This window comes from Apostichopus japonicus, chromosome 17 (assembly GCF_037975245.1).
Source record: "Apostichopus japonicus isolate 1M-3 chromosome 17, ASM3797524v1, whole genome shotgun sequence".
NCBI classification, from domain to species: domain Eukaryota; kingdom Metazoa; phylum Echinodermata; class Holothuroidea; order Aspidochirotida; family Stichopodidae; genus Apostichopus; species Apostichopus japonicus.
Window position 1 is genome coordinate 7,051,025 of NC_092577.1, and position 12,989 is coordinate 7,064,013.

A 12,989-nucleotide genomic window follows, 5' to 3' on the forward strand; every position below is an offset into this window, starting at 1 on the left:
AATTTCACTAAGTGTATTGTGAAAATTATTGAAAGCATTATTAACATTATCATCATTGAAAACTTGATGCCAGTCCAAACCAGATACTTCCAAAATAATCTTTGAAGGCAGTTTGAAGTTGATTTTCTAGTTCAAAGATCTTGGCTTCCTGTCGTTCTTGTTCCTCAGACAGTTTACTCAATTTACGGTTAATAGCTTTTTCAATGCAGTTCTGAAGTAGGTTTTTAAAATCTCCGTTTTCAGTCAATTCTTTCATAATTTCGCTGACCAGTTCATCAGTTCCAACAGGAGTGGATGTCATTTCCTGTAATTTTGTTCTATTTCGTCGAGCCATATTGATGGGCGATATTTCCGCAAGGCACAAAATAATGATCAGGTTACCATACCTCTTTAAGGTTCGCGGAAAGGGTTCTATATACAAATGTAGTATCATAGGCTGGGCCTAAGCAGGATGTCAGAACGTCATGCTCAACTTATAAGAACCGATGTCAGAATTCAACTTACTGGAGAGATTTTCAATGAGAATATTATCCACAGGTAAAATTCATGATATATGTTTCCCTGACTGGCGAAAGGTAAAGAGAACTACATGGTTTCCAGGTATTTTTCTTCCCTTTAAGAAATGCTTATTATGTAAAGGTGTACTCTATCGTAATTTGTGTACTCTTTATGAAATGTATGAACTGAATCCGAATGAGTATGTGCCTTTTTGTCCTCCTTATTTATAGCAAGTACACCAGAGTACAAAATAAGATGGGAGAGGGCCTGTCGTCTTGCGGATGAGATCGAAGCGAAAAAGAGAGCCGACCAAGCTCTCCAGGCCAGTCAACCAAAAAAGCGAAAAAGGAAGCCTCGTCGTTCGATCAAACGGGAACAATGCTCTTGTTAATGCAATTAAAATAAAAATTCCCGACATAAAACTATCTACAGAATGCAAACATTTTCCAAAAATTGTCACTTTGATCAATTTATACATATAGGTATTGTTCATTGAATGTTCTACTAGAAGAAAATATATCTTATCATGGGGGTCATTTCTCTTTGTTACGTGTAATTCCTGGGTTTTAAATGAAATACTCGAAAAATACGGCAGCTTCGATTGGGTTGGACGGCTACATTACCACTATATCCTATAGCAGCTGTTACTGACTTCCACGGTGTTTCTGTTGAATATCTTGTGTAGTTTCGATGTCTTCGGGAAGTGTAGGTTAATGATAAGCAAACGCATAGCAACCACTCACACAACGTAAGAAAAGGAAGCTTGCAACTGCCGACAAAAAGACACTTGCCCACTAAATGGAAACTGCCAGGCATCAAACATCATATACAAGGCCGAAGTGAAAACCACCGACAACTGCAAGACTTACATAGGTCTAACAGAAACCCCTTTCAAGCTTAGATATGGCAACCACAAGATGTCATTCAACCACAAAAAAAACAACAAAACGCAACGGAACTCCGGAAGCACATCTGGCAGCTGAAGCAGAACAACAAGCCATTCACCATCAATCATTACAGTCAAATGTTCTCAAACAAAACTAGCTATACTCACCATCGTACAAATGTAGAAAAGCTTACGTTTTTTGAACTTTATTATCAGTAGTTAAACACTTTACTATTATTAGACTTTATTATGGTTGCACCTAATTATTATTACCGATTATTATCACTATTCAAACACTCAAACACTAAACAAGTGTACTGATGAAGAATCATAACCCCATTATTGAATAAGGGGTTAATCAACGGTCTAGCGTGCGTTACTCACATGATTAATGCACGATCGGGGGATAATGCAAGCGATGCACGAGGGCGGAGCCCGAGTGCATCCAGCGATAGCATTAACGCCCATAACACACTACCATTTGTGTGGGGGAAAAATCATAAAACAAAACATTTTTGGTTACATATAACCAAAGATTTATCAAAGTGATGCCCCGTAATTTTACCGTGCGTTACTCACAGGATTAACCACGGTCAGCTGACCTGAATGGACCAATAGGATTTAGGAATCTTTACTAAGTATGAATGAACTTTGTATCAATCTACCATACATCTCTTGCTTGGGATGCTGTTAACGAGACGATATATCTCTTTTACTGTACACCACCAAACAGGTTTAAAAAAAAACTCTATCATAGGTCATTTGAATGCAAGAGGGGAACAATATTTTTTTCAAACTGGGTCCATTTCTTGAAAGGTTGTTATTCGAAACAAATTTACGGGGTTATGTTTAAAAAAATAAGCTAGCTTGATTGTACATTGAAATGTCGAAACTGTAACACATCGTCCTTTCGCTCTGGTCGTTATTAACCTCCAAATCAAGATAAATTCATCTGGTTACAGTTTGAACATGACCTCAACCATCACATATTCATGTGTGCTGCATTTACATGGAACGCCAAACAATCCGGAGTACTCATGAGAGTATGTATATAGGACCACACAATAAAAATGGTGTGGATCCTCAAATCAACGATCTATACTTTCATGAAACAATTACCGAGGATAAAACTTATGAAATAATCGCAGTAACCTGCTCCACTTAACCAGATTGAAGACACTTGGCTACAAAGACATTGACGTTTGTGTATAGACTTAACAGAACCTTCAAGGATAACACCAAGCTTGGTAAAAAAAATATTTTGGTTGTCATTACAAATATTTTAGATTACAACTTCAAGTTAGTACATGTGCTAACAATAACACTGCAGTAGAATTTAGTAAGCAGACGAAGAAAGGAAACGGAACACATAATCTTTGATCTATTTTTTTTACTTTTTTTTTATTTTAGTCGATATCGCGATTTCACGGCGGTTCTGAAGGGACAAACAAGCTATTGACTTACTGCTTAAGTATATAACACGACATTCAAACAATTTGATATTCTTTGTCAAGGTGTCATGTGAGTGTAAGACTAAGAGGTTAGCATGACTTATCAACTCGACAAAGTCATATGTTTGATGTGTTGTCAAGTTTATTGCAAAGCAACAACTCCACAACTTCCTGGAAGTCTGAAACTCGAAAACAATATACAATTTTTATTCTGATGCCGTGCTGTACTGACACAGTAGGTCTACGTCTTGGCCTTTCAAATCACCATACAATTCATACAATAAAAAATTAAAGTAAAACTTGTCAAATCAAACTTATCTCTGATGGTTTTTGTAGTCACAAGTTACATATGAAATTGGTACAATTAAGATACAAAATGGATACCAGACTGCAACAAACTAAATATGGATATTTTTGGACAGAACGAGGACATGACAGGTACAATGTAAGGTGCTTTGAAACGAAAACAACGAAACATAATGTAAGGTCAGTGTAAATACTCTCAAGTAGGATGACGGAACGATTAGCAAATATTGACATTTACAAGTTAATCACGTGTAACAGCTAATCAAATACGAACTGTTTGGCTAACCAACTATATTCTTTCACATTACCTATGTTCATTATACAAACAGATCTTTCATCACCTTTGCTTAATCATATGAATGTTAAAACCGGTAAAAGAAAGCAAAAAAAAAATGACAAAAGAACCAAAAGGGAATGAAGAAAGAACAACATAAAGATCGCAAATTACGGAAACATTTATAAACAATGTGTTATATCGGATATAATATATAACAATTAATACAACTATTCATGAAAGGCGATTTAGAGTTAATTTTAAATGTTCCTTTCTTAGAATTTTTCTAGTAGAAGATTACCCCAAAAAGGGTTAAAATAATATGTGCACAACGAGAGGGATAACATAAAAGGACCTGTTTGTTTGCTTGCAAGAGTCTTAAAGCTTGGGCATGTTAAGCCAAACATAAGAAACTGCAAAGACATAGTTCCAACAAAATAACGATATTTTCATGAAATTCTTACATTGTTTAAAATATTCTGAAATAATTTGTAACTAGAAAAACTATGATCAAATGTTTCGAGTGAATTGTTGAACAACTATTTGTCTCAGCCATGAGTAAACTACAATACCTACCATATATAGAAGTACGATCATTGATTTCAAGCTTCAGTACACAAACTGTTCAGATTGTCATTATCTTGTTCGAATTATTATTAAATGACGTAACAGACTCGTCATTGGATTGTCTTTTATCGGCTGTAATGGAACTTATGGAGGATACATAACTAAAGTATACATGAATATAAACGTCTAACTTGCGTAGTGATAAGATAAAGGAGAGTACAATAGAAAACCAATCATTATCTTTAAATTAACTGTATAAGTACAAAATATTAATGTTATGTAATGATCATTATATTACGTAATATACACGTCATCGTAAACCCTACCACATATTATGTTTTCAGTGGGCTTTAAAATCCATAGATTACAGAATGAATAATGAAAAATAAACGAAGGCAATAGCAATGAAAAGGGCAAAGCACCACCCCACCTAAGACAAATAAAAACAATTAAAAAATTCAAACTGGTAGCTGTAAGTGAATGTTAATGATGCATAAACTGTCATTACTTGTACAACAAACTGTTGCAGGAAATATTTAAGCTAAATAGAAGAAAGAAACCTAAGTGAATGACGTCATGTTAAGTGGGATCATCTTGATGTTCGAAGAAGACATATCAGTTATAGTGTTACATGCAATTATTGACCTATGATAGATATGAGTGTCTCCAACACATTTGATGAATTTTCAATAAGATCACTTTATGAAAAAAAACGCAAAGATTAAAAAAACTAACTATTTCTTAATGCTTTTGAAGTTAATGTAAAATATACGTATAAGTTCTATTGTAATTGTCCAAAGACAAAAATAAGCATTGAAGCTTAAATCATTTGTCTCAGAAGTTACTTGGGTAGATTATACAACCAGCTTCACAATTGGTTATTCTTTGTTAAAGATATACAATCGAATACATTGAGACACCTCAATCCCCACCCATCCTCCCTCCTACCCCAATGTTCACGAGTTTCAAAGTGATTATTGTGATACGTCTTGGACGCTGAAAACGTTAGATAGAAATATGACAAATGAGTTTCCTAACTTTAAGTTAGTTAGGTGGGACCAATCGATTGGGATATTCAAATTCAAAGTTACCGTTGACAAGCTTGACTTTATTAGCTGGGAGGAGGCCTTGGCTCTGGTGAGGGGAAACAGGCCTAGATTGAGAATTCGGTGGACAAAGTGCTTGCGTCCTCATGGTACAGCACGATGACAGGGAGGTCTCTAATTTAAGATGATTCTCCCGGGGAGGGTGATCACATGTCTTGAGCGGAGGTAAATTTCACTGTCGCCTCATATTTTCTCTGTTCTGTTTCTTAATTTGTTTTCTGCTTCCAAATGTCGAAGGTAACTGTCTGTACCTATGCCTACCGTATTGCATTTTATCCACTTTCATAATTTTACGGTTCCTCCCACACTTTTCCTACCTGCAGGGCTGCATTCTGTCCATCCCGAACAGGATTACATCCCCTACCTATATTATATCTAGTATTGTACATAAACTCGGAAATGAACGACATAGAAGAAAAGTAAAGCATCTCGAGATAGCCTAACAAGACTGAAAAAGAGCAAAATATGAACTGATAATAGATGTTGAATGAGTAAAGATATCAGAACGAATAATTAATTATACTATACATAATCAATTTAAGAACAAAATTGTCACGTACATTTGATTTGACCACAAATTTTATGTATTTTGGGTCAAATTGTCATTTCCAGAATCTTGGGTCAACTTCGCATTTCTATTATATCTGGTGGTAGCATGGAATCTGGTGCCACACAGAATAACAGGCATTAACTGCTACATAGACTGACGGAGATGCCTGCTACACTGGATAGCAGACATCTCATGCTACACATACTGACAGAGATCCCTGCTACACATAATAATATGTGTCGCCTGCTACACATACTGACAGAGATCACTGCTATACATAATAATAGCTATCGCCTGCTACACAGATTGACTACATAATATAATATGTTGGATCATTCACTAAACCTACTGACATGAATCATCTGCTGTCATATTATTTTAAACCAACTAGCCAATTAAGGGTTAAAACAAGTTTGATCCTTGAGAGGTATTTCTCTTTTTGTTTCCATATTCCTATTAAGACTTTATCCGTGAGATGCAGAGATAACTGTCTTGAGTGATATGTTTGTCAGTACTGCTTATAGAAGATGTTTATCAGTTTACCAATGATGCGTCCTAACGTTTCAGTCCTGTCAGAATATTCAGAGCTTAGTGTAAATTAATTTATGAGAAAATACCCCACAAGCCCCCCCCCCCCCTTTCTTACTAGCCATCTTTGAGATGCCAAATTTGATTGCTCCTCACCAGATTGCTTTTGTTAAGGTCTGTTTTCAATTGAGGAATACATTTGTTACCGGTTAGGAAGTAGGGATACAAATTTTCTATTACTTATTTCTATGTGTTTGTTACAGAAAATCTCATAAAAAAATTGATGATAACAGTGAGTCTCATTCAGCTGTGATATTCCTTACTAACTTCACGAGGCTGTGCATTTCTTCCTAGACCGCTTTTGTGCTGCATCCTGAAAAAAAAATCATTTTTTATTACGTAATGGGTATCAATTATAGGGTAAGTACTTTACGACTGCCTTAACAGACAAGAACAACTAGCTATTACTAGTAACAAAATACCGCCAGAGAATCAGGTAGGAATTCATATCAAGATGAACTGATTGCTTTGTGTATAAACAGAGCACTTGGTAAATCTCGTCAGACGCCCTCTATTTACAGTAACTGCGGTAGTAACGAGAATGACTTTCTTAATACGACAAATGATTTAGTGCTATGAGATATTTAGGATAATTCATCGTATTGATGCGAATTATTGATCCCATCTTGATCTCTGTTGTTAATAGTGAGCAAATTACATTCTCTACAGAAAGACGGATTTAAGACGTCTCAACTATATCAGAGACTAATAAAACTGGGCAGTCTGAGACAGTTTAAGATATTATAAACATTCCGTAATAAATACAACTGGTTAAAACCAACTCAATATTTTAGGACGGAGTTCACGATCTTATCCACTCCTTTAATAATCTATTTAAATATATTTGATCACTCTTTTGATCTCTGGTGATCACATTACTCACATCTAGTGTGGGCCTGTTTTTCTGCTGGTTGGTTCAGGTTGCAATAACTAGTGGTTACATAGGAGGTCGACTGTCTCTTACGATGAAGTCATCCATGAAACCTCAATATAATTTTGCATTCTAGTTTAAAGATACTGAAAACGCAGCTCTGAATTTTAAGTATTTAAGAACTCAACTAAAGGACTTTGACTTTTCAAATTTACCTCAAACAATTGTTATTTTTCATTGAAAAAAATGGTACAATTTCATTTACCTTTTTTACTTTTTTTTCTCAAACAAATGTGTACAACTCAAATTATGTCTGCTAGCAAGGAGCATAAGGCAAGGAAAAACAAACAAATGGATAAACTGCTCAAAAATATTGCCAAAAGACCAAAACAAATTTCATAACTAGGTTAGCGGAGCCTCCGCAGTGTTGCTGCATGTTGTTTTTATTTTATTGACTATAACAAATTAAGACTATACTGCTGCCTAATTATTGCTCATAGTTTGACTACTGTCATATTCCAAGGGGAGGGGAAATACCCCCTCAATTCCACCACCCCTTACGCACTCTCATAATTTCTCGGACAATAACATATTAAGACTAAAATGCTGAATAATTATTGCTCATATTTTGACTACTGTCATATCCCACTGGGAGGGTAAAAACCCCTTCAATTCCTCCACCCCTTACTGACTCTCGTAATTTCTCGGACTATAACATATTAAGACTAAACTTCTGCCTAATATTGCACATATTTTGACTACTGCCATAGTTCAAGGGGAGGGGAAATACCCCCTCAATTCCCCCACCCTTACGGACTCTCATAGTTTATCGGACTATAACATATTAACACTAAACTTCTACCTAATTATTGTTCATATTTTGACTTTTGTCATATTCCAAGGGGAGGGGAAATACCCCCTCAATTCTCCCACCCCTTGCGGACACCCATAGTTATCTGAGACTACATATCTATTTACTCACATCTGGTGTAGCCCTGCTTTCTGTCGTTTGGTTTTAATGACTAGTGGTTACGTCAACGGTATGTTGGTCTTGCTCATCACCATCACCACCACCATCATCATCATCACCGCCACTACCATCATCATCAACATTAGAGGTCTTCGTAACAGAAGTAGAAAAAAATAGTTTAAGTTTAATATACAGCTCCTTAACAGTCCCGTATGCCGAGGGTCATCAATCTAAGTGACTGGATGTACAGACCATTAGGGGAGTTCCTCAGATGTAATCCAAAACGCAATGGAGAAATCATACCATTGTCAATAGGGAAAAACATACCATTGTCAATTGGGAAAACATTCCATTGTCAATGGGGAAAACATACCATTGTCAATAGGGAAAACATACCATTGTCAATGAGGAAAAAATACCATTGTCAATGAGGAAAACACACCATTGTCAATGGGGAAAATACACCATTGTCAATGGGGAAAAACATACCGTTGTCAATGGGGAAAACATACCATTGTCAATGAGGAAAACATACCATTGTCAATGGGGAAATTTATATACCATTGTCAATTGGGAAAACATACCATTGTCAATAGGGAAACATACCATTGTCAATGAAGAAAACATACCATTGTCAATGGGGAAAACATACCATTGTCAATAGGGAAACATACCATTGTCAAATGGGGAAAACATACCATTGTCAATGAGGAAAACACACCATTGTCAATGGGGAAAATACACCATTGTCAATAGGGAAACATACCATTGTCAATGAGGAAAACACACCATTGTCAATGGGGAAAAACATACCATAGTCAATTGGGAAAACATACCATTGTCAATAGGGAAACATACCATTGTCAATGGGGAAATTTATATACCATTGTCAATGAGGAAAACATACCATTGTCAATGAGGAAAACACACCATTGTCAATGGGGAAAATACACCATTGTCAATGGGGAAAAACATACCGTTGTCAATGGGGAAAACATACCTTTGTCAATGGGGAAAACATACCATTGTCAATGAGGAAAACATACCATTGTCAATGTGGAAATTTATATACCATTGTCAATTGGGAAAACATACCATTGTCAATAGGGAAACATATCATTGTCAATGAGGAAAACATACCATTGTCAATAGGGAAACATACCATTGTCAATGGGGAAAACATACCAATGTCAATGACAAATGGTATTGGATGCCATCCAAGGGTGCTCTATTGTTTATATGAAGTGAAAATAACCTGTTTTGGTTAAGTTTTATCAATATCCATGAACTAATAGCCTAACCAAAGGGATGTCGACTTCATAATTCATATAACCTTAACAGAGCATTCCAGAGACTTAGCTTATAGGTGAATATATATAACACACCAACAGCAATACAATGAGCAATCATTTTCTCTTTGTTAGTGAACTATACCATATTAAGACAATACTTCTGTCTACAGTCACCGTTTAATTCATTCTCACACATAATCGCATCTTCTAAAATACTCTTCCATATAATTGTAGTTTTACTGTGCTCTATTCATACTGCAATATTGTAGAACCAGCTCAGTCGAATATTTCTAAGAAAACCACTCAATATATACTCTTTAAGTTGATTGACCAGTTACAGTTATTTCTTCTATCAATTTCGATCATTTCAAACTTTTATTATAAAATGTTGAGGTTATTACGAAATTCGGAGACGGTCCGGACTGAAACAAGCAGCAGTGAACTCAATACGTTTTTCATCATCGTATTACGCTCGATCGCTAGACCATCAGAAATTACTTTTATCATGCATAAATCAGCTTCCTATGGAAGCTTAAAAGTGCCATCAACATAAGAAAAACGTTGCCCCATAAGTTGACATTTTTCAGTAATTTGTTTAGATAACAAGATAATATCTTATCAAAAATCAGAAAAATGTTGGATTGCTCAGTTGCTTTAACTGAGCAATTGAACAATTTTCTGCGAAATGTTCAATTGACAACTTATCGTATCTCGTCAATTCGACACTTGTCTGCAAAATGTTCAATTGTTTACTTCATTCCAAATGCTCTGTTGGAATGAAGTTAACAATTTTTCAATTTTGCAGAAAAATGTTGAATTTGGCGTCATACGATAAGTTGTCAAATCAACATTTTGCAGAAAATTGTTCAATTACTCAATTGGAATGACATGAGCATTTGAACATTTTTCAGAAATATGTTGAATTGACGAGATCTGATAAGTTGTCAATTAAACATTTTGCAGAAACTGCTCAGTTAAAGCATCTGAGCCATTTTTTACTTCTGATTTTTGATAACAATCTTCTGATTTTTGATAACAATCTTCTGATTTTTAACAAACAATTTTCTGAAAAATTTCAACCTATTTGGGCAAAGTTTTCTTATGTTGATGGCACTTAAAGCTTCCGTAGCTCCCTTTATCAAATAGTTCCACTTTAAATATAATTATGAAAGATAAGAACAATATTCTTGCTATCAGTCAATTACTGTTAAGAATAATTGCCAAGGTATACGAACAGTTACTCAGGAAAAAAAGTTTAAGATCCGTGATAAGATCATTTTATTATTAGCTCACTTTTGATGTCATTCTTAGCTCGATATTATAAGCAATATACAAACATCAGCTTGTTTGCAATTCAAGAGACAAGCAACCTGTGAGACAACAACATTCCTATTACTCAACAGACGTAGGCTGATATGTGGTTATATAAATATAGGGAGGAACTTTTGATAGTAAATTATCAGCAATTAACACGAACTCTCAGACAATTCCATTTTTAGATATATTGTTTATTTACGTTGATCTTGAAGTTTTGACGAGTTTTGTTGTCAACTACCATCCATTGATAACCTTCTTATTCATGTTGTATTTGATTAACTGTAAGGCTGTCTCACGTAGATAAGCTCTCGTTTACTTATAGAATATAACTTAGTATGAGGACAAACTGAAAATGAAATATTCGATGTTCTTACTTCTTCATCCGTATCATCTTCCGATGAATTATATTCGCTGTCATCCTGCAGGAATGAGAAACAAATAATGATACATAACTAAATAAAACAAAGGTCATCCTTATAAAAGTGCGCTATATCTATATGCATGTTATTCATGTACGCAGATTTCTGAATAGTTTCCTTTCACCCTGCAGCTGCCCTCTAGTCAGATTGAAAACAAAATTAAACACGGAATATTTTGATAATTAATATTTATTAAGAAGAGCACGAATTGTGACAATGCTTTTTTAACAAAATTCAAATTCGTTTAAGGTTTAAACTTAAGAGAACAAACAATTTTGGTTCGTGTTTTCCGGTTTCCCTTTTCACCCTTTGCCAGTCCTCCGCGTACATCGAAAATACTGAAAACACAAACTTTTGAGACTCAAATATTCATTTGGAGGAGCAATGAACACTCATTTATAACGCGCTTCCAACATTATACAGTTACAAACAATTACAAGATTGGAACAAATTCATGTATTGCGAGTTTCCATTTCCTCCAAATACAAATAGCCAAATGAATAAAGTTGCAGACATGCGATAACTTCTTCAATGACGTCAAGCATATTCAACGCAAGTTAAAGTAATCTGAAATTGATAGAAATGTTAATCTTAACAGGGCCTCTTTATTGTTAATTTTGTTAGCATTTTTCAAGTCATGGTAGTTACTTTTGTCTTTTTGCTGGAAATATATTTTTGTTATCACATCACTTGTTACTTCCGGTTAACAATCACTTATGTGACCAGAAGGTAAAGTAATCTAGCAGGCTAGTGGCAGTGCCTACCCCAAACTAAACTTTAAATTATGCTGATATGTATGTTGTATATATCTATGGGAGAAGGACGGAGATTCTACATTGCCATAAATATGCAGGTAGCGAAAAGGGGGTAAAGAGAGGGAATAGTGAGAAGTTTGACTTAGTATTGCTTGAAACGATTTATCAATATAGTTGAAACTGTCGCACATTGTAGAACATACGAAACTGAAGCAGGTTTGGTGTCACGTGTTGCAAATTATTTGACAGATATAGTTGTTTTAACTGCTTATTTTCGCTCTATTGTTTTGACTTTAAAATGGACATTAATCTAACATTCCCCATATGAGTTGCAGAAATAAAGGAAAACGATGAAAGGTTTGTGTATTTATATTATCATATCTCTTTTCTGCAGAAATGAATGAATGTCTCGTAAAACACGAAGTACCTACTTTATATTTCTAACTATTATTGAGCTACACTGCAAAAAATACGGTGTTAAAATCCTGGTGTCAGCAAACCGGTGTTAAATTCGGTGTTACTTGTACACCGAAAAGAGTCAACGAATATCACGCCACTCAAATAAACCAATCATTTTACGGTGTTATCCGACAATTTTTCTACGTCACCCGAAAACGCTTTCGGTATTGGTCTATAGTTGATGTTTAGATTAATATGCAAATAAGGCCTAACGTGAGTGCAGTGCGCGACGGTACATTTCAGTGTGGTTCATGTACATATTGTGTGCACGATCGACTGTACGCTGTACGTACAAACGTAAACGCACATACCTTACTATACCATTTCCGCGCCATATCGTGCGTTGACTGTGATATTTTGCAGAATTGAGGGTTTCGAAGCCCAAATCCAGTATTACAAGATGCCCCTTATACGGCTATTCCGCAACAAAACAAAGAAAATCTTTGTTTTTCGAGAGTATTGGGATTTAGTTGCAATCGGTAAGTGTTTATTGTGCAAATGTTTGTTGTAAATGTAGCGTTATTGATCGAGAAAAGAACTTAATAGGCAAGCCTAACAGTTAGTAGTTGGACAAAGCCTTACGTTAGGCTAGCCTAATATAAGGCTGAAAACAGCTAGCGTTATGCCACTGAGTGTTGGGTCGATTAATCAGTTTTCAATATCGGTATCGGACTATCGGC

The 12,989-nt window shown here is 35.3% G+C and overlaps 1 protein-coding gene across 5 annotated transcripts in view; it reads right to left on the reverse strand.

Moving 5' to 3' along the window:
* Window positions 1–12,989, reverse strand: part of LOC139985118 (NLR family CARD domain-containing protein 4-like) — a 273,181-nt gene that overhangs the window by 175,267 nt on the left and 84,925 nt on the right. Inside the window, exons 8-10 of one of the 5 annotated variants that reach the window (XM_071999335.1) lie at window positions 11,051–11,095; window positions 8,080–8,217; window positions 2,760–6,539 (exon numbers count right to left, since the gene is read on the reverse strand). The exons of 3 other annotated variants lie outside the window; for them this stretch is intronic. In XM_071999335.1, the coding sequence (XP_071855436.1) occupies window positions 8,113–8,217; window positions 11,051–11,095 (150 nt within the window). In that variant the 3' untranslated portion in view covers window positions 2,760–6,539; window positions 8,080–8,112. Of the gene's footprint in view, window positions 1–2,759; window positions 6,540–8,079; window positions 8,218–11,050; window positions 11,096–12,989 lie in introns of those variants that run through there. One more of the 5 variants, XR_011799295.1, reaches the window with a different exon arrangement.